Below are 22,413 nucleotides of genomic sequence, written 5' to 3'. Positions count from 1 at the left end.
TGAAACTCACAATAATTTGAGTTAGATTCTCACTATTTCCGACTAAAGGAAGCTAAGCTTGTCCAACCCAAAATGAAGAAATTAACTTCACAGCAGAATCAGAATCCATTAACAATTATAATTAAGTTTCCTACAACGTCTAATATTAAACTTAGAACAAAAACAAAAGTAACAGAGCAGAAACCCAGTCTTTCATTTAAGATGAAATAATTGAAATAAAAACATAGAAGAAGATCAGAACATTGAAGGAAAAAATTCACACAAAGATAATTCAATTTCAGATGTATCTTCAACAGTATAATCTTCTTTATGCTTAGTCAATCATCCACTAATACAGAGCCAAGTTATTCACACATTTGATTGGATAAAGCTAGTTAATAGCAAAAAATCTTGGAAAGCTTAAAGTTAATCACATACTTGAAAGCTTAAAGTACTTTCGAAATATACATGAAAGCTGAAAATACTTGAAAGCTTAAAGTACTTTCGAAACATACATGAAAGCTCAAAATACTTGAAAGCTTAAAGTACTTACAACACAACAGGCACGACAGTTAGAAAGTTTCTGTTTCAAGTGAGCTGGTCATCAGCAAATGGTGTTCCTTCTTCCAGTGAAAGATATGGTACGTAATCTGAAAGGAAGACGTAAAGACAATCAGAACAAATAAGTAGGTATATATAATATCAACAGGAAGATTGCTGTATGTCATCAACTTATTGTAAACATAATGCCGTGGATAAACACTATTAAACAATTGAGTAATCTCAAGCAATACATCAATTTTTTGGTTTTCACAAAGAAACACATAACATACACTTCTGTACCAAATCTGCAGCAACTATTCAATAGCTTAAAGCTTTAATACCAACACAAACTTAAAGGTAATTGTGAGAATAATATGAAGCCTATATTAATCACTATTAAATTTGCTATTCCAAATATGCAATAACGTCAGAAAGCAATGTCGAACCATAAATATGGATGATTTGAGCATACACAATGTTCATAAAGCCTATGCACATCCAGAATTTGACTAATTTTCTCAGCAGCATATCACAAACTACACATTTCAAACTATATGATTACTCTTCAGAACATAATCAATATATAAGACATTTATTTCATTCTCCTTTATCCTGCTTAGAAACCCATTGACCAATGCCATATCTAAAGTTTCAAACTTCAACAACCAACTACAGCTAATTGAATTATATTTTAGTAATTAGAGAAACATAAGGTGAGGCTGAACCAGAAACTTCCCATTGCTCACAGCATTACCCATAATTCTGGTAAAGACTTAACTAAAAGAATAAGCTTAAACTTTTTCCTATAAACCCAGAGAAACAAAACTGCAATTACCCACAATTTGTACTTCAAATTACACAGAGAAACAAGAAAATCGAAGAACAATACGTAAAGTTTCAACCTTTAGCACTATACCCACTAAACCCAGGAATCATTTGAACAAAGATAAAGTCTTTTTTGTAAACAAACCTTTTGTCAGAGTGAGAGAGATCCAAATCCCAAATCTGCCACGAGAGACTGTGAGAGAGGACTGAGAGAGGATAACAACCTCTTAAACTTTTTCCTGTAAACCCAGAGAAACCCAGTTGAAAGAAGAACAAACCCGAGAACGTTCTTGCAAAAAAAAAAGCCCAAATTTCACCAGAGAAGTAAAGCAGACCTGGAATCAGCTTGATAACGTCGACCGACGAAGTAACAGTCCGACAAAGAGAGATAATGGTGGTTGATGGTCAAGACAGACTGAAATCTGCACAAATCCACTTACATTATCCAAAGCAGAAACCAGAAAGAAGAAGAAGAAGAAACCAGAAAGAAGAACAAACCCAGGAAGAAGAGCAAACCTTCTTGGGGAAAGAAATTCCAAAGCAACAACGAGTAAACCTCAGTCCACCATTAGAACCGAACCCTGAAACAAACCCTCAATCCGTTATAATCACTAACTCTTTCATTCAAAAAACATAGAAAACTGAAACAGACCTTAGATCTACGAACCTGAAAAACATTGTATCGAAGCCCTAATTTTCCAAATCGATATCCAAATTGTAGTAGGGATCTTAGTAGAGAAATGGGTTTGATTCCTGGGGTTTGATTTCAAGGGTTTAATTCTTCCCTTTGGTTGCGGGCTATTTTGGATTCGGTTTCGAGTAAGAGTACACGCATGGGTTGCTGTTTTGAATTGGAAAGAGCTAAGTAAGAGCACGCAATTGTGGGTTTGGTGGGAGTAATTGGGGGAAAGTAAAGGAATAAGAGTGGTTGTCGGGCTTCAATTAAGTTGTTTGGTGGGAGAGTCCAATTTGTCTTAAGTTTCTCCAACAACAGATGAAAATGACTGTTGTGTGACAATATAATGACAAAGCAGGCTAGGAGGGAAAATTTGGCGCTTGTGCCTACATAGGTCTCATCAAATTGAAACTTTGCCGCGCTGTGCAATTTTCTTCCATGTTCAGACAACAGAACAATGACAATCTGTTGTACAAATTTGTGCATCTTGCACTAGGTGTGCCTAGTGGGATTTTTCAAAATTTATACAACAGTTCATTGTACAACAGATAACAAAAAACTGTTGTGTGTATAGTTCAAATTGCATTTTGTTGAGCTCGTTCTAGGAGGGAATCATATGCTCATTTCCCTCCATTCTAGGCCTCACACTTACACAACATAAAATCCTTAACTCAGTTGTGCAATGTCTTCCTAAAAAAAAAGTTTTCAATTTCCTTGTATTCACACAACAAATGCAGATTTGTTTCGTTGTATGATGGAGTTAGTGTTAACACACAATAGCAGATTTTGGTTCTGTTGTGTGATGAGTGTTGTGTGTTTCGATTTTTGTAGTAGTGAGGGGATCAGATCGTCGGTGCTTCAGCGCTCCGCCTTGCTCAGCCCAGACGAACGACGACCTGCAACGCTGTCGCGAGCTCACCGGAGCCTCCTTCGTGGAGTGAGCTGGGGTCAGAGACGTCGGGTTCGAAATCCGTCTCCGGGGTGGGGGTAGAGAGAGAGCGAGAGAGGTGTGCATCGTTACTATAGGTGTGCATCCGATCCAGAATTCGGCGTCGGATCTGCAGACATGGAGGGAGAGGGAGAGAGAGAGAGAGAGATGAGGGGGAGGAGAGAGAAAATGGATGGAAGAGGGAGGGGGGAGAGAGAGAGTTAATTAATAGGGGTAATACTATCAAACACTATCGGATTGAGTAAATGGGGTTAAAAAACTCTTAGTGGAGTAAGTGAGCAATTTTTAGGCTAAAATTTGGTAAGTGTTCACGGCCCCATTATAAAATGGGAGTGTCAATCCTCAAGAAAAACCTTATAGCTAATTGAACGAAAGGACTCTTGAGAGTGGCCAAAGTTGTAGAAGTTTTTATTTTCAGAAAGGGAGAATTGCACAAATTGTTACTCAACTATGACTCATTCGACACTTTGGTCACTGAAGTTTCAAATATATCACTTCGGTCACTCAACTATTATATTGTCAATCACTTAAGTCACTTTGTTAATTTTTTTTCATTATAAAAAATACTCTTTGGGTGACTTAAGTGATTGACAGTGTAATAGTTGAGTGACCAAAGTGATATATTTGAAACTTCAGTAACCAAAGTATCGAATGAGTTATAGTTGAGAGATCATTTGTGAAATTTTCTTTTATAGAAAAAGCGACTCCATGGCTCAATGGATAAGGCGCAGGTCTACGAAACCAGAGATTCTGGGTTTGATCCCCAGTAGAGTCGTATAAGTTGACCGTCCTTTGTTTTTTGGGCCAAGAAAATTGGTTCTCTCTCTCGGTCTAATTATTCGAGCCCAATTGCACCCTGAAGTTTCTAGAGATCTCCGCCTCTCCCCCACCGTTTGGACTTGAAAAAGCGAGGGAAAGGCTGCTGTGTAGCATAACAGCTAGCAGCCCCCCATTTTCTGAAATTAGCTTCATTCAATCATCGCCAAGTGCCCCCATTCAACATTAATCACCATCTCAGGTCTCTCTCTCTCTCACTCACTCACGGAGACCAGACAATGGCCGTTTTTGTCCCCATTCTCATCTCCCTTATCGATGCTTGCTTCACTACCGTTTCTTTCGTCCCATAAATTAATGCATCCCCATCCATTTCTCTTCCTCCCCATTCCTCTTTCTCTTCCTCTTTGCTTCAGCTCACTTTCTCTTCGCTTCTCCTTGCTTCTCCTTTACTTTTCTGTCGATTTTACCCTAAGCTTCCACAATGCGGGAGAGGATTCAGGACACGCTCGCCGCACACCGGAACGAACTTGTTTCTCTTCTCTCCAGGTCTCTCTTTCTCTTTCTCAATCTGTACTTGCATGTCTTCGTAAGTTGAATGTTTGAGCTTGCATGTCGCAGATCTTGAATGTTCTGGTCTAGTTGAATTTTTTATTTTTGAGGGTCTTCTGTGAAAATGGGGATTTTGTGATGTGTTGGAAGGTATGTTGCTCGAGGAAATGGGATACTACAGCCTCATCAGATAATCAACGAGCTCGAAAAGGTTATCGAAGAGGATGAGAAGATGAAGAAGCTAAAGGATAGCCCCTTCAGCAAAGTTCTACAGTCTGCACAGGTCAATCAATTAGCTACATATATATTAGTTTCTGATGTTATGATTTGAGGAGAGTTTTACTGTTTATATTTCTTTATACTGTTTAGATATTGGAATTTTAGTGTGTTGCTGAATGCTGATCTACCTGTTTGTTTACTTTGAGAACTGATCGAATTATTTAAGACCTTCCTTTTCTTTTTCAGAAAGTTGTGATCTTCAGTCTGCATGGCTTGTTAGTTGTAAATTGGTTGGTGTAAACTTTTGATTTGAGGAACAGGTGAATCGGATTCAGTTTATTTTCCCTCGCTTTTGTAGAATCTTGGACAGAGGTAGCGCTGTAATATTTCATATGGTGAATTGATTTGCCATGCAGTGGATTTTTTTTTTCTTTGGATTGTAAAGAACTAACTTCGTGTTTCTACTTTTGTTGCGCAAGTGATATGCAAAATAAGTAAAAAACACTCGGTGGCAATTCAGTCATCATAATTTATGGCTTCTCTTTAGTGTACATGCATTATCGTTAAGCCATTGAACACATAGGCTTTCAATAAGTCCCCGAAACTAAAGAAGCATTGTCTTATGAGTTGCATGATTTGTCCAATGGAGGGGGACACTTGTGAAAGTTGTCTTTGCTGTTTTGGTGTTCTGATTTCAGTCTTATTTGTCCTTTTTAGGAAGCAATTGTTCTGCCTCCTTTTGTGGCTTTTGCTCTTCGTCCAAGACCTGGTGTATGGGAATATGTCCGTGTCAATGTATATGAACTCAGTGTGGATCATCTGAGTGTTGCAGAGTATCTCCTGTTCAAAGAAGAACTTCTGGATGGAGAGTAAGAGATCTCAATCCAAATCTTTGTTATTGAATTTTCTATGTTAAACTGTATATGTGAACTGTATTGTTACTGGGTTTTTGGTTACTCTTTCTATTCCTTTACCTATCAATGAATATAAATTTGAAATGATTTTCCTAGGTGCAATGACAATTATGTGCTTGAACTTGATTTGGAGCCGTTTAATGCAACATTCCCTCGGCCAACCCGTTCATCATCCATTGGGAATGGGGTTCAATTCCTTAACCGTCACTTATCTTCAATTATGTTCCGTAACAAAGAAAGTTTGGAGCCTCTTCTTGATTTCCTTCGTACGCATAAACATGATGGCCATGTAAGTTTGAAAAGCATGGGTTTTGCTGGATATGCATTCCTTTTTTTACAATTATCATGATAATCTTTTGGTTCTTTAGTGTATTTTTACTGACTTCTCTTTTCTTGCTTTCGAATTTAGTGTAAGCTATTTTCAACCTCAGTTTTTTAGTAGTATATGTTCTTTCCTCGAGCCATATAACCAATGTTAATATGAATCTAACGTTTTGAAATCTTCTGAGGTTCCATATATGGACTGAATGACAATAGCTCTGCTATCTTGTATAGGCAATGATGCTGAATGATCGAATTCAGAGCATACCCAAGCTTCAGTCTGCTTTAGCCAAGGCAGAGGAATATCTTTCTAAGTTCCCCCCAATGACACCATATTCTGAGTTTGAGTTTGAGTATGCAATTCATCTATTTTCAAATAAATTGATGTCCTGTAACTTAAAGAGGCGACTTGATTTCTTTAGACATTACCATTATCCTCTTCACTCTAAGTGTAGGTTACAAGGAATGGGATTTGAGAGAGGGTGGGGTGACACTGTAGGACGGATGTCAGAGATGGTGCATCTACTCTTGGAAATTCTTCAGGCTCCAGATCCTTCTACACTCGAAACATTTCTTGGCAGGATTCCTATGGTGTTCAATGTTGTCATTGTGTCTCCACACGGCTACTTTGGCCAAGCAAATGTATTGGGTTTGCCGGACACGGGTGGGCAGGTATTGCTTACATTTCACTGTCATTTTCTTGTGTTTGTTTTTAATTCTTTTTTTCATATAGTAATTGCTTTATATGATATAATAGATCTAGTAGTTTACATTTTTTTTTTCTCCTAGAACCACTAAACATCTATATTGCTTCTTACTAATAACAGGTTGTTTATATACTGGATCAAGTGCGGGCCCTGGAGAATGAGATGCTTCTTAGAATACAGAAGCAAGGACTGGATGTTATTCCAAAGATTCTGATTGTAAGCATGCTAAGTCAAAGTTTAAGTGATATTAGTTGTCAAGTTGACATAAGGTATTTTAATTATATATTGACCGTACCTTTCACTCAATAATGGTTTAAGGTTACTCGACTGCTACCTGATGCAAAAGGAACAACATGCAACCAGAGATTGGAAAGAGTTAGTGGTACAGAAAACACATATATCTTGCGGGTACCCTTCAGGACTAAGAATGGAATTCTCCGGAAATGGATTTCAAGGTTTGATGTCTGGCCTTACTTGGAGACCTTTGCAGAGGTAAGCAATCAAGCAGAAACAGGGTTCCTATCAAACTTTACCATGCATGTTTTTGGGGTTTTAATACTTGGTCATAATCAGTCTTATCTCTTCTTCTGGCTATTTTTAGGATGCATCAAACGAAATTGCCGCTGAGCTACAGGGTGTTCCAGATCTGATCATTGGAAACTACAGTGATGGAAATCTTGTTTCAACTTTGTTATCTTATAAACTAGGAATCACACAGGTGAACTTTGATTTTTCAATCATTTATTTCGCGAAATGTGAAAGAACAAAGGTCTTATAGTGGTTTATATATTTCAATATTGAATTCTCAAAGCAGTGCAACATTGCTCATGCATTGGAGAAGACAAAGTACCCAGATTCTGATATATTTTGGAAAAGTTACGAGGACAAGTACCATTTCTCAAGTCAATTCACTGCCGATCTCATTGCAATGAACAATGCAGATTTCATAGTCACCAGTACATACCAAGAGATTGCGGGAAGGTTAGCTTACTTGTCTAGTTGTTTTGAATGTGAATTGACTGCATGGTAATCTTTCACAAAAGAGCATCTCAGTATTTCTAATCTTCTTTCTGCATTTTCACTTGTAATCTAGTAATACAATTTGGTGCATATTTATGATAACAAATTCGAATACTTCTCTGTTACAACTAAGTGGGCTGCATGTGGCACATTTCTGCCTTCAAACTACGAATTTTTGTGTAAATTTTTTCTCAAGAAAGCTGATATTCTTGTTCTTTTTCTCAGCCAGAACAATGTTGGACAGTATGAGAGCCACACAGCTTTCACTCTTCCTGGGCTGTATCGAGTTGTTCACGGGGTTGATGTTTTTGATCCTAAGTTTAATATTGTGTCTCCAGGAGCAGATATGTGCATATATTTTTCATATTCTGACAGGGAAAAAAGACTTACAGCACTGCATGGCACAATTGAAGAACTTATTTATGGGGCTGAGCAGAATGATGAGCATATGTGAGTATCTTCGAATGTTATTAGTTAATTTCTGTGGATTTTTGTGTCCTCTTGTGTAATTAATTTACATAAATGTTAGTGTTACATTTACTTCATTTTCCTGGTACAATTTCTGATACTTCTTCTATGATGATACAGTGGGTTCTTGGCTGATCGATCAAAGCCTACTGTGTTTTCCATGGCAAGACTTGATAGAGTGAAAAATTTAACTGGACTCGTTGGGTGCTATGGTAAGAGCACCAAACTAAGAGAAACGGTAAATCTTGTTGTGGTTGGTGGTTACATGGACGCCAAGAACTCTAGGGATAGAGAAGAAATGGAAGAGATTGAAAAGATGCATGACCTCATTAAGAAGTACAACTTGAATGGCCAGTTTCGATGGATAGCGGCCCAAATGAACCGTGCCCGTAATGGTGAGCTGTACCGCTACATTGCAGACACAAGAGGCGTCTTTGTGCAGGTATGTGGTGTAGATATGGAATGCTTTAAAATGGTTCCACTATATATCAACATACCGCATTTAAAATATCCTCTTATCTGTTGCAGCCTGCTTTCTACGAAGCTTTTGGCCTCACTGTTGTGGAAGCCATGACTTGCGGCCTTCCTACTTTTGCCACTTGTCATGGTGGCCCTGCTGAGATCATTGAGCATGGTGTCTCAGGGTTCCATATTGATCCCTATCACCCTGATCAAGTGGCTGAAACTCTGATCGACTTCTTTGGTCAGTGCCAAAAGGATCCTAGCCACTGGGAAAAGATATCTGGAGCCGGGCTTAAACGAATTTATGAAAGGTATCATATTCTTGGCCGACTTTCAGATAGACCATCTTGGAGTCTTGGACAATCTTTGTCAAGCTCTGTTAACTAATTTTGAGTTCATCTCTCAAGGTACACATGGAAGATATATTCTGAGAGGCTGCTCACATTAGCTGGGGTTTATGGCTTCTGGAAGCACGTGTCTAAGCTTGAGAGGCGAGAGGCAAGGCGATATCTGGAAATGTTTTACATTCTCAAGTACCGAAGTCTGGTTAGTTATATATCCTTTTGAGTTAAAACTATTATCCACATAATAGCACGTGCATTCCTTGGTGATTTTTCTTCAACCCACTCTACATGTGTCCTGGTAATTAGTGACTGCAAATCATGTCTTGTTCAGTCTAGCTAGCTCTTATGTTGCTGTCATTCTGATCATCTTTCAGGTGAAGAACATTCCGCTGGCTGTTGATGAGCAGCACTGAACTACGGTAACATGCCAAAGAATTGAAGCCGTCTCCTTGGCACCCCTTGGTATATGCATGTGTGTTGTTGAACTTGCCCAACTGCCATATGCAGAACATGTTGTGCACTTGTGCTTTCTTTTCGTTTGGTTTAAGCATGTGTTGTTATTCCTAATTCACTAGACTGTGTTAGAAGCCTGCTCGAACTTCATGCTAATCTACATTAAATAAGTTGATGTTCGAGTTTTATGGACATGTGAAATCTGTATTTGAGATTGATGTGTCCAACCAAGTCGTAAAACCGAGGATCAAAATGAACTGGGTAGGAATCATATCTCAGGGTCATTGCTAGACCCGAGCTTAAGCGAGTGACTTTGACACTCCCCCTTTCAACACTAGCTGCATGTATTTGGGGTTTAACTCATGATCAGTGTGTTATGATAGAGAAAAATGGTCAATCAAGGCCTAGAGACAGATAATCATTGTATTTAAGATGCCACATTTGAGAGAATCGTAGCTTTAGGATTCACCGAAGCTTTTTGAATCTGAATGTCTGGTACTCGAGGTTAAAGTGAGCAAGGTCCATCGCAAACAACCGGGCACTGACATCTCTGAAGAAGAAACAAAGGTTTGGCAAGATAAAGGCTCAGGCTATTTATAAACCTATCGCTTGCCTGAACCCACGAGGCGTCGAGGCCTACCCTTGATAGCCTCGAATGTGGCATGTGGCTTCACTAATTACACATCTTTCTAGGTGTTTTAAATCATTCTGCTTGTAACATCTATCTTCGGCTATTTACCTCAGGAGAAGATCTTGGGTTAGACGGTCTAAACAATGAATTGGTTTGACCCGTTAATTGATTGAAGATATATGGTAAAAGTAGTGATATTTGGGAATTTTCGGCCAAATGACTAGTTATTTATGGCCTATAAAGAGCTCCTTTTTATTGGCCAGAGTCAATGACTGGAAGTAGTCTATACTAAGTTGACCAACCTCTACTTTTTTTGACTTTGTCAAGGGGAACCCAAAGGCTTCCTAAACCCAAGATAAACCCATTCGGCGCATGTGAAATGCTCCAACTGTGCATGACTATTTTGACAGCTTCGGGGTTCGAACCTAGGTTGGGGAGCACACTCAACTAGGCAAGAACTACTAGGCCACTTGCAGTGGTTACCAACCTCTACTTATATGAGTTAATCCAGATTTAGAGATGACCATAAATTGACCTCTGCGGCTCTACCTATATGAGTAAATGGGCATTTAGACGTAACTATTAGATTAAACAGATAATATATCATGGGTTCGAGTCATCATGGGGCAGGGGTAAAACCCTTTGATCCTCTTTTAAAAAAAAAAAAGAAAAAAAAACAGCTAATATAGTCCTAACTGAGTGTCTCAGGCTCTCGACCTCTACCTATATGAAATGTAATTATTAGGACCGAACCTTTAGCCTAGTGTTAGGATAAGAATCCATAAAAGAAATTGGAACTGGAAATTAAAGGAAATTTAAAGAAAATAATTCAAATAAGATTCATAGTCATTGATAGCTTCTTACAATGGAGACAGATTGCCTTATATACCTCTACTAACCAACGCTAGATACCCGTTTACAAGATAACCCGACCCAAGTCCAGTTACCATATAATTATAGATCCCAAAATGGATAAACAACCCATTTAGGTAACTGAAGACAGTAGCCCAAAACAATAAGGAATTATAGAATAGGGGTGTCCTAACACCTAGTTTGGTCCTAACACCTAGCCCAAAAAAAATATCATGTTAAGCTTGATAAGTAATTTAAACTTCACGACTAAAATCAATCGATGTGGATGAATCAAATCTTTATAAACTCATAGACCACTCATAAACCACGTTCTCATGTTTTCATGTGAGATTATATATTGTTACCTTGGTTTGGCACCAAAGCCGTCTGCTAAGGCCTCGTTTAGTTCGCAGAATTGAGGACTCAGGAAGGAAAGTCATTACTTTCCTTTGTTTGGTAACCACAAACTTCGGAAATACTTCCTGACAGAGGGGAAAGTAAGGGGGAAAATCATTTCACTCAGACCCCATGGGATTGATCTTCTCTTCCTATTTCCCAGCATTTATTACAAAAGTTTTGGACAACAATACCCTCTCTTGCATAAAAATACACACACTTTTGAATTTTTATGATGTTGTTTTATTTTAAAATACAAGGGTATTATTGAAATATTAATATATTTTTACTCTCCTTTCCTGCCCCAACCAAACACCGGAAGAGAAATCAAATGGTTTTTCCTAAATACTTTCCTTGCTTTACCAAACAATAGAAAAGAAATCTGACAAAGTGTCTTTAGTTTCTCTTCCCCATGAGAAAAATAAGGAAATTAATTTCTCTTCCATGAACCAAACGAGACGTTAGGATCAAGTTAGGCCAGATAATACGCCAAATTAGTCCGTCTCTTTTATGGGTCTTTTTTTTTTGTTTTTTTTGTTTTTTGGCGGACTTTTATGGGCTTACCCAAAATTGCCGCGAGTAGTTGTTACCTCCCCACTCTGGCGCGTATTCCCTCGTCTTTCATTTTCATAATACAAGTTTGACATCGATTTTGGCCTCGCCAAATCCAATGCGAACTGTAGGAATCGAGAAGGAGTGAAACATCCAGAAGAACTCGAGCTAAAACGGCTCCGTCTTCGTTTTGGCGAGAATCGAAATGGCTAACGAGCTCGACCTCGACGCCTTGCTCCGCTACGCCGCCGCTAACGTCACCGGCTTTCCTCCCTCGCCGTCCAATTTCACCGTCTCTAAGGTTAGCTATCTCTCTAAAGTTTTATATGTGTGTGTGTATTTCTGGAATTTGAGAATTGGATTTTGTGTTGTTTGTGAATGAACTTGTAGTTCGGGCATGGACAATCGAATCCGACTTATCTGATGCAAGTAGGATCGGGAGCGTCGGTGAAACGCTACGTTTTGAGAAAGAAGCCGCCGGGGAAGCTGCTTCAGTCTGCTCATGCTGTGGAGAGAGAATTCCAGGTTAAGTCTCTCTCTCTCTCTCTCTGATTGTTCTTATTTTTGTGCCAATTTGATTTTGGCTTTGGGTTGCTTGAGAAAGATGTGTGAAAAGCATGTAATTTACTTCCTGATGCTCGTTTGAATTTGAAATCAAGATCATATGCTGAGCTGAGAGTATTGTAATTTTTTAATCTCGGAGCTACAGGTTCTTCAAGCATTGGGTAATCATACTGTAGTTCCGGTTCCGAAAGTTTTCTGTTTGTGTACTGATCCAAGCGTGATTGGAACCGCTTTTTACATCATGGAGTTTTTGGAAGGGCGCATTTTTGTCGACCCCAGGCTACCGGTATTAGTTCTTCCTTTATCATTGATGTACTTGTTTAGTATAGCTGGAGTGTTCTTAATATATATCTCTTCAAATTTGGTTTCGTTTAGCACAGTGTGCTGATTTTTTATTTTTTTTTATGGTAAATAATGTTCTGCTTTTGGGGTTGAGATATGTTATTACTCTGTTTGATCAGGGTGTAGAGCCTGCGAGCAGGAGGGCTATTTACCAAGCGACTGCAAAAGCTTTAGCATCGCTGCATTCTGCTGACGTTGATGCCATTGGACTAGGAAACTATGGGCGTCGTGAAAACTATTGTAAACGGCAGGTGCATGAAATTTTACACACTTTAGTGTCTCAGACAATTCTATGTCTTTGTATGCTGTAGATAGTTGAATAGTATACCATTTAATTAGAATTGAAAGAGAGGAAATTTAATATGGCTGTGCAGACATTTTAAACTGGGCTTGAAGGTTCTATTAATTAGAATCCAATTTTGTTAAAGCTTACTTGGGGGATTACACTTCTATGCTGTTCTTAGGTAGAGAGGTGGGCAAAACAATATATTGCCTCCACTGGTGAAGGCAAGCCTGAGAGAAATCCGAAGATGTTTGAGCTGATTGATTGGTTACAGCAGCATATTCCGCTTGAAGATTCTTCAGGAGGTGCAACCGGCTTAGTGCATGGGGACTTTCGCCTCGATAATCTTGTGTTTCATCCTATTGAGGTTTGGCACTCCAGATACCCTTAATTGATTTGATACTTCTTCTTTTTTTTCGAATAATTGATTTGATACTTACATGTACCTATATGCATTTACCTGCTTGCAGTCTTCATGTCAAATATAGAAAATTTCCTAAGCAGTCTACTGCTGCTTCTGGACTCTAGTCTTTGAGAATGATGCATTTTAATCGTTGAATTTATGTTCAACAATAAAATGCATGCCGACCTCATTTTTCTACGGCATACTGTAAATGGATCTTAATATTACAGTAATTATAAAGCTTAACAGTCTGAGTGCATATCTGATGCAAAACTCTCAATGTGCAGGATCGAGTGGTTGGCATTCTTGACTGGGAATTGTCTACTCTTGGAAACCAAATGTGTGATGTTGCTTACTGTTCTTTGGTATTTTGCAGTGTCCAACTCTTTTCAAACTTAACTTTTTGGTTTGAAACTAGATAGTGTAAATAATTGTAAAATCATGGGCATCTCATTGATTGCTACTTTCCTGTTTTGCAGCCTTACATCACAGACTTGGGGGTTGACAAAGATCAACTTGGTAAAGGTATGGAACATACTGGGCTTCCAGAAGGGATTCCTTCTCAGGCAGAATATGTGGCAGAATACTGCTCTTCATCTGTAAGTTAGCTGTACAATCCTACTGAAACAATAGTGAATTATTGATCCATGTATTCATTTCCTCATCTAAGAATTTTAGTATATCTTTGAATAATAAGACACGTATTGGTTATCAAAGGCAGTACTAAGAGATGGTGCTGATGCTTTATCATTGCCCATTGTTAAAGTTATGTGATGAACTTTTGACCCACATATGTTAGTTGGGTTAAATTTCAGTATTAGGAATAAATTAATTATATCATGATGCTGTGAATGCTGTTTAGCAATGTTGTGGGCATATCTCTGAGATAGACATTGGGCTTAAGAAGAGACTTCTAGTGAAGCAACTATTTTCCACCTGATGGTTCTGTAGATAGTATACTTTCAGTTTTTGACCAAATTCTGCTGAGTGACAGACTTGCGTTGAAAATATTGCATTGCAGGGAAAGCCATGGCCTTTTGCTCAGTGGAAGTTTTATATAGCATTTTCTTTATTCCGTGGCGCATCAATTTATGCGGGCATCTATAGTAGATGGACCATGGTATCTTCTGAAGCAATTGTTAATATTAATTTTTCAGTTCAGTGCAAAAAGCTTGTCATTGGATGTAGCAACGTAATTTAATTAACCATCAAATGCAGGGTAATGCTGCAGGAGGTGAGAGTGCCCAGCATGCAGGTGACAAAGCTAATTTTCTTATAGACTATGCATGGGCATTTGTTAGACGAGAATCTGTGCTTCCTGAGCATCCTCCATCAGGTAGTTACACTATCTAAGAATGATGCTTGCCTTGTCGTACGTGTTTTCTGCATATTGATTGATTACTTTTCTCATTTTGAATTATGGCTTGCAAGAGTATTGATATACAAAATTTTTTCGTAAGGGTCTTTTGTTGCTCAAAACTGCTTGAAAAGATTGGGACAAGAGAGTGAAGATCAAGGATTTTCAGAAGGGGGAGGAAAGTTTGTCCCCAGTAAAAGGATTTTAGAATTGAGAAAAAGGTTGGTCAAGTTCATGGAAGATCACATATATCCCATGGAAAAAGAATTCTACAAACTTGCTCAGTCTACCTCACGTTGGACAGTGCATCCAGAGGAGGAGAAGTTAAAGGAGCTCGCAAAGAAAGAAGGCCTATGGAACTTATTTATACCTGTAAGTGTCTGATCTTCACTTCCCAATTTGAAAATTACTTTATGCTGCACATACAGATCAGTAACGTAATTGGCTCCTGCCTTTGTACTTGTGTGCAGTTTGATAGTGCTGCCAGGGCAAAAAAATTAATTTTTGATGGGACCAATCAACTTCAGTCAGATGATACCTACAATCAGTTATTGGGCGCTGGTCTTTCAAACCTTGAATACGGATATCTTTGTGAGATTATGGGTCGTTCTATTTGGGCTCCACAAGTGTTCAACTGTGGCGCACCTGATACAGGAAATATGGAGGTATGAAAGTTTTTTTTATCAGTTACTGACTATGAATGATCAACCAGTGTTATCAGTTCCTCTGTCTATCATCCATCCGGCCTTCCCTATCCAGATATGAGTCTCTTGATCCTAATGAGTTATTTATCTTGGGGATTCTTCTTGAAATCTTCAAATTGCAAATCTAAGGGAAACACTTTTCGTAAGCTGGGTTAAGGAATAAATTACTGATATAATTTCATAGGATATTTACATATATGTTTTAATAGCAATGGATCATATAATTTACTTGTAAGATATGTCTGTCATTTTGCATGATTATTGATCTGGTTCCATGCCTTTGCATTTTAGGTCTTGTTGCGTTATGGGAACAAAGAACAACTACTTGAATGGCTTATTCCTTTACTTGAGGGGAGAATCCGGTCAGGATTTGCAATGACAGAACCCCAAGTTGCATCCTCTGATGCAACTAACATCGAGTGTTCTATTAGTAGGTAAGCTTGTGCAATATCTTCCTGATGGGGATTCCTCTTTCTATGGTGCAAGGTGGTGTGCTATTTCTGTCATTAACAGAACAGCAGCTTTCACTGCAATTATATAGGAAGCCTATCTCAGTATTTTCATCCAAGCTTCTTTTAACAGATACTTGCATTGGATGTGTTTTATGCCTTTTCCTACTGTTTTCTGCTGGATATATTTATAGATAATGTATATTTATGATTGTCACTCAACTATATGTATAGACAAGGAGATTCATATATTATCAATGGAAAAAAATGGTGGACAAGTGGGGCTATGGATCCAAGATGTAGACTTCTTATAGTCATGGTTTGTTCTTCTTCTTGTATGTCATTTAAGTAATTTCAGTTTGTTGTTAATATAACTAACCAATGTTTTCTGAGTAGGGAAAAACCGACTTCAATGCTGCTATGCATAAACAACAGTCTATGATCTTAGTGGATATCCGGACTCCAGGTGTACATATAAAGAGAGCACTTACAGTTTTTGGCTTTGATGATGCACCTCATGGGCATGCAGAAGTTTTATTTGACAATGTACACGTCCCAGCAAAGAATATTCTACTGGGAGAAGGACGTGGGTTTGAGATTGCACAGGTATTCTGCACTGCTTTTTGTGTAACCTAGTGCAGTTTCTAGATCAGTATTCTAATTTGTTTGGTTCTTATTCAAAATTTTATATGGACTGAATTCCAGATTTTACTTGGAAATTTGAGCTCTTTTTTTTTTTTTTTTCCTTTTTTTCTTGTTGGTTACAAAATCAAAAATTTAAAATTTAAGTTGTATAATGAGAAGATTATGATTACTTCCTCCCATGATGAACTTTGATCTGCCACAATGTCCTCAAAAAAATTATAGTACGTGCAGCACCACATGCTTCATGTTGAGCAAAAAGAAATTCTGAGATTTTTGTAGGGAATTTAAGATAATTGTTCATTTTTGGGGACTTCAATTAGAGAGCAGTAATGAGTGAGTTCTGAGTTCTGGTTGGTTTTATCAACTCAGGTACTTGAGGTTCATCGTTCAGTTTGGATATTAACTTTAATTAATATTCTTGCAGGGTAGGTTAGGCCCAGGAAGGTTACACCATTGCATGAGACTGATAGGAGCTGCTGAGCGAGGCATGGAGATAATGGCTGAAAGGGCTCTTAGTAGAAGAGTTTTTGGGAAGTTGATTGCTGAACAAGGCTCTTTTCGTTCTGATATAGCAAAGGTAATGATAAAATACACCATTATTAGCTTCATTTAGAATTCTTCCAGGCTCTTCAGCCATTCAAATCTCTTGATCTGAATTGAATCTTCTAAATTGGCTCTCTGTTTTCAGTGTCGAATAGAGCTAGAGAAAACCAGATTGTTGGTTCTGGAGGCAGCCGACCAGCTTGATAGACTTGGAAACAAAAAGGCCCGCGGAACTCTAGCAATGGCAAAGGTATATGATTACTGTTTGCACTTATAACTGCAGGATTCAATTTCTGATCTGGCGCTCATTTAACTGTCAATCAAATTCTTCTTGCTGGTATGTGGAGCAGGTAGCAACCCCAAACATGGCTCTGATGGTGCTGGACATGGCAATGCAAGTCCATGGCGGCGCTGGCTTGTCTTCTGACACTTGTCTGGCTCATCTTTGGGCCACAGCAAGAACATTGAGAATAGCAGATGGTCCGGATGAAGTTCACTTGGGTACCATTGCCAAGTTAGAACTACAGACAGCTAAAGCCAAACTCTGAAACTTTCAGAGAATATATCAACCAGGAAACAAGGAACTTTTAGCAGTTGAGTTCGTGAAAGTCCAAGTGCTTATTTCATTGAAAGCATTTTGCCCTAGTTAAATCTTAATAAGTTAATAAGATCAATACGACATACTTCAAACATACAGTTGAGAGATAAGATCAATAATGTTGATATCAAAAGAAATATGCTGTAAACAAAAGAAAATGTAACAATTCGAAGAGGAAGTCCACAATGTACGTGTTGAAAGTAAGCCCCTACTCTGTATCTTGTCCAATTAATGGTTACTACTCTTTCAATGTTGAAAAGCAGTTAAAATGATCATGTGATGATACAACTGTGATAATCGGTATACGTGTTAGAAGAGATATATATAATGTGCTAATAAAGATTACAAATGCAATTTCAACTTCATTAGATTTTATGTTAATATCTATGTATTAACTCTCATTCTCAGAAACCAAATGATTCAATTTGAAATTGAATTGCTGGAAGTCTGGAACTAAACTAAAGGAAAGATGGTTAGATAACTCCAATTTCTCAGTAGCAATAGATATGTGGAACATAAACCGCTAATCTGTTAATATTTATTTTTCATTTTTTTATCATCGAAAATAGAGATTTGTTCCCTTGGACTGATATCACTAGATCAACTAGATTTTTGCCGACCTCCCCTAGATAAAGGTGATATTCATCTTCCTCTTATATAGCTGGCACCTCGTAAAAGACCTGTCCAATCTCTAAAATTAGACACCTAATTGTAGACCTTTTACCACTATCTATATCGTAATTGTGTGGATGCTCCCAATGAACAGTGTGTCTAAAATTGTCGACCCTCAATTTTGTTGGGACCAAATGACTGATCTCCAACCTGACATTTCCTAACAGAATTAACTGTAAATCAGAAAAGGCCCTTCCGAAGGTGAGCAGAGCCTAGGGTTCCAAACAAAGGCTCATATCAGCTAGCCCTAAGAGCTCTCTTCCCCTCACCGGAAAAAGAAACGAAACGAAGAAAAGGAAAAACACACTTTGGTTTATTCCCTGATTCTTTCTCGATCTCCTACCCTACTAGCTAGGGTAGTGTTGATCCCTCAAGCCACTAATTAAGCTGTGGTTTTAACTTGGAGAATTACTCAAGATGGGCGTCCCTGGTGGTAATAAGAGGATCATAATCATTACGGTCTCTTCGGCGCTTCTGGTGGCCATGGTGGTCGGTGCGGTGGTTGGTGTGATCCAATACAAAAAACAGGAGCAACACGGAGGAGGAAGCGGAGACGGAGACGGAGACGGAGTCGGAGACTCTAAACCCGGAGATAAAAACGCCGTCCGTACTTCAAAGCCAATTGTAGCCATTTGCCAGCCCACCAACTACAAACAAGAATGTGAGAATAGTCTGCAAAAGGAGGCCGGAGACAAAAGAGACCCGAAAGATCTCGCAAGAGTGGGGATACAGGTGGCCATTAACAAACTGGATGAGGCTATAAGGAACTCCAAAACCTTGCCAGATCAGGCCAAAGATCCCATGACCAAACAAGCTCTCCATATCTGCAACCAGCTGTTGAATGCTTCTATGTACGATTTGAAAATTTCTTTCAATAAAATGGGTGCATTAGATCTCGAAAAGGTTGATGAATACGCGAAAGATGTTGAGGTTTGGCTGAGTGGGGCTGTTAGTCACCAAGCAACTTGCATTGATGAATCTCAAAACACAACCGAAGATGTCGGCAAGAAAATGAAGGAAATTTTGAAGTCCGCTCATGAAAGCACTAGCAATGCACTTGCCATGGTCACCGAAATCACTAACGCCTTGAACTCCCTTCATTTTAAATCGAACCGACGCCGGCTCCTGGCCTCATCGCCGCCATCCAAGAATAACAACAATAATAAGAATAATCAACACAAGCAGAATGGCAACAAAAGTAATCAGGGTCTCCCTTCTTGGCTCACTGGTCGTAAGTTGGATCTTCTGACAGCTACGCCTGAAACCCTTAAGCCCAACGTGACGGTGGCTCAAGATGGGAACAGTAAGTATAAAACCATCAACGAAGCTTTGAAACTGGTCCCAAAGAAGAGCAACGACTTGTTTGTGATTTACGTGAAGGAGGGAGTGTACAAAGAACGTGTGACGGTTGCAGGTATGATGGAAAATGTTGTGATGATTGGTGATGGCCCTACTAGGTCCAGGATCTCCGGTGACAATAACTTTGCTAGCGGAACCAGAACTATGTACACTGCAACAGTTGGTACATAAACCCTAACCCTAACCCTTACTGAATTCATATTTCATGCCCTAGTGCTGGTATGCATGCATTATTAACTAGATTTCATCCATGCGTACATGCAGCTGTAGTTGGAAATTTTTTTGTTGCCAAGGACATAGGGTTTGAGAACACAGCCGGAGCGAAAGGGCACCAAGCGGTGGCACTGCGTGTTCAATCGGACTTCTCCATCTTCTACAACTGCCACATTGACGGGTACCAAAACACCCTATACGTCCAAGCCTACAGGAATTACTTCCGCGACTGCAACATCACTGGCACCATTGACTTCATCTTCGGTGACGCTGTCTCGCTCTTCCAGAACTGCGAGATTGTGGTGAGGAAGCCAATGGACAATCAGACCTGCATCGTCACTGCCCAAGGAAAGACAGACAAGAATGAGGTCACCGGCATCGTGCTCCAAAACTGCACCATCAGAGGCGACCAAGAGTACGAGAACAAGGGATACCTAGGTCGGCCATGGAAGAATTTCGCAAAAACCGTCGTCATGCAGTCACAGATTGATGATGTGATTCAACCTGAAGGGTACATGCCTTGGGACGGCGCCAAGTTCCACATGACGTCATTTTTCGGGGAGTACGACAACAGGGGACCTGGCGCTGACATGTCCAGCAGAGCCGGATGGCCTAGCATCAAAAAGCTTGATGATAAACAAGCTAAAGCCTACAGCGGTAAAAAGTGGTTTGAGGGTGATAGGTGGGTTCAGCCCAGCGGGGTCCCTTTTGTTTCTGGCATCATGTAAGTTTAGATACTGTAGCTCGATAATTTGTTTTTAGGAAAATTACCCATAAATACCATTTTGCCTATAAATTGATTATTATTATTAGGTTTTCCAATCTAATGTAAGCCCAATTCTTTTCTACAATGAGTCAATGATATTATAGTTCCATGCACTTTTTTGTTAATTTTTTTAGAACCATTTTATCTTGAGAAAAATTCACCATCAATCTCTTAACTTTGGTATTAAGGCTAATTTGATACCCACACACTTACAACTCTACCAATGTGATTAGTGAAGCCATTATTACTAGAAATTGCCTATATACCTGATGAGTGTGGGAGTTGTGGGTGATTATGCTTATGTGAGTGAGTAGTTAAAGGCGCCTATTCTTTAATTTATTTTTTTATTTTGTTTTGACCTTTGTTTGAGCCCAAAAGCAATTTTAGGCAAAATCCTTTAGTGGATTCGAACCAGCGGGCCGATACCTGCGGCCCAAAAATAAAACCACTCGGGTTTGGGTTATAGCTTCGCCCATTCCGTGTTTCATAAGGAGACGAAACCTTATTGAAATCGAGTAGTAGAGACTAAACAGGAAACTCCAATTAAGAGTCCTTCTGAGGCAAGGAGCAGTCGAAACCCTAGGGTATAAATACAGGGCTAAGCGACGAAATTAAAGACAGCTCTCCAATCAATCGATCCCAGCGATTACAAAGCCTCCTCAGAGCAAACCTTCAACCTCGTTGAAACCCGGTGACCGTCCGCCAGTCCTAGTCTCCTCGCGAGCCGACTGTCAGCATCACCAGAACAACCCGGCGACTGTGCTTCCAGTCCTAGTCTCCTCGCGAGCCGACTGCCAGTACTACTGCCACCGATACAACCAGCAAAGCAAGGGTAACGCCCTCGCAACCCAGCGAAGCTAAAGTCACGCTTTAGCAAAATCCGTGCTTTCTCCAACTTCCCAGTGATTGCTCTGCTCAACCTTCAACGTTGAGTATCGATAAGGTGAACGCAAAGAGACCACAACCAAAGCCCTTACCCGCGTAAGGCAAGAAGTCCTTTTCCGAAAGGCAAGAGAAGAACCCTGTGACGAGGTTGGTGCTCTCCTCGTCCACAGCGCTTGAAGAAGAAGTCAGGTCAAGGGACTACCCCAAAGACTGCACCCAGCGGTGCTGGCACGCCTGCGCAATCACTCGCCCAAAAGAGACAGTTTGCAAGCCAACTGGTTTTGGAGCCAAACATTTTGGCACGCCCAGTGGGACCACAATAGTGTTTCTTTGTGAACGCAACCATTGGGAAGTCTAGCGATAACCCTTACCAAAAGGGCTACGCTAACTGCTCAAAGCATAAGACCTCCAGTTACAGACCGCATTCTTGCGCGGACTGTCGTGGTCTCTCTGAAGAACAAGTGATGCAACGATTCTCTCATCAGCCCCAATCACCCGGTATGTCAACTGCACAAGATGAGAATCGCTCGACCGCTACTGAGGGTCAGAGCGTCAATGTTAACCAGGCCAGCAAGTCTGTTATCCCCGCCACTGTCGACACCACAGTGGAAGGTGGAGAAGAAGAGGCTTTTGTCTTGAAGCCTATTCCGGAAGGAGCGACCGCTGAGGTCAAGTTCGCGATCATCATGGAGAATGTCGAAAACCATCGCAAGAAGATGGACGCTGACTTTGCCAGGGAAACCGCAAAATCGGAAAAGCTTCTTTGCGAAATTGAGCAGCGGATGACTCTACATACGGAGAGTACCAGACAGCAGATCACACAATCAGAAAGTGCCTTGAAGGCACACGCTGCAGGTATCGCTAGAGAACAGGATCAGCGTCATAAGGCAATTTTGGACGCTATAGCGGATCATACCAAGCAGACCGCGTCGAATATAACAGATCTTCGCAAGGACGGGGCCAACCTGGCAACTGAGGTGGCTATGCAGAGAG

At 39.8% G+C, this 22,413-nt stretch overlaps 3 protein-coding genes across 3 annotated transcripts; all 3 read left to right on the top strand.

Annotated features, from left to right (window-relative positions):
* Positions 1-4,026: 4,026 nt before the first annotated feature.
* Positions 4,027-9,400, top strand: LOC112198236 (sucrose synthase 2). The gene is made up of 15 exons (XM_024339320.2): positions 4,027-4,295; positions 4,449-4,581; positions 5,235-5,386; positions 5,528-5,720; positions 5,987-6,105; positions 6,208-6,424; positions 6,580-6,675; positions 6,778-6,951; positions 7,061-7,177; positions 7,274-7,440; positions 7,705-7,929; positions 8,068-8,389; positions 8,476-8,720; positions 8,817-8,955; positions 9,128-9,400. The coding sequence occupies exons 1-15, from the start codon at positions 4,231-4,233 to the stop codon at positions 9,164-9,166; spliced, it is 2,403 nt and encodes an 800-aa protein (XP_024195088.1). The 5' UTR covers positions 4,027-4,230; the 3' UTR covers positions 9,167-9,400.
* Positions 9,401-11,689: 2,289 nt separating this feature from the next.
* On the top strand, positions 11,690-17,800 carry LOC112197393 (probable acyl-CoA dehydrogenase IBR3). The gene is made up of 17 exons (XM_024338040.2): positions 11,690-11,938; positions 12,028-12,162; positions 12,347-12,487; positions 12,663-12,794; positions 13,008-13,193; positions 13,517-13,594; positions 13,709-13,828; positions 14,251-14,349; positions 14,448-14,565; positions 14,690-14,958; positions 15,057-15,251; positions 15,582-15,724; positions 15,974-16,058; positions 16,136-16,345; positions 16,809-16,961; positions 17,073-17,177; positions 17,278-17,800. The coding sequence occupies exons 1-17, from the start codon at positions 11,843-11,845 to the stop codon at positions 17,473-17,475; spliced, it is 2,463 nt and encodes an 820-aa protein (XP_024193808.1). The 5' UTR covers positions 11,690-11,842; the 3' UTR covers positions 17,476-17,800.
* A 574-nt stretch (positions 17,801-18,374) lies between these two features.
* On the top strand, positions 18,375-20,660 carry LOC112197394 (pectinesterase). Its single transcript, XM_024338041.2, has 2 exons — positions 18,375-19,719; positions 19,821-20,660. Exons 1-2 carry the CDS (start codon positions 18,615-18,617, stop codon positions 20,495-20,497), a joined length of 1,782 nt encoding a protein of 593 aa, XP_024193809.1. The 5' UTR covers positions 18,375-18,614; the 3' UTR covers positions 20,498-20,660.
* The last annotated feature ends 1,753 nt before the right edge of the window (positions 20,661-22,413 follow it).

The sequence above is a fragment of the Rosa chinensis genome, chromosome 4, assembly GCF_002994745.2.
Source record: "Rosa chinensis cultivar Old Blush chromosome 4, RchiOBHm-V2, whole genome shotgun sequence".
Taxonomy (NCBI): domain Eukaryota; kingdom Viridiplantae; phylum Streptophyta; class Magnoliopsida; order Rosales; family Rosaceae; genus Rosa; species Rosa chinensis.
The sequence above is the reverse complement of the archived record's forward strand: the minus strand, read 5'-3'. Positions and strand labels throughout refer to the sequence as shown.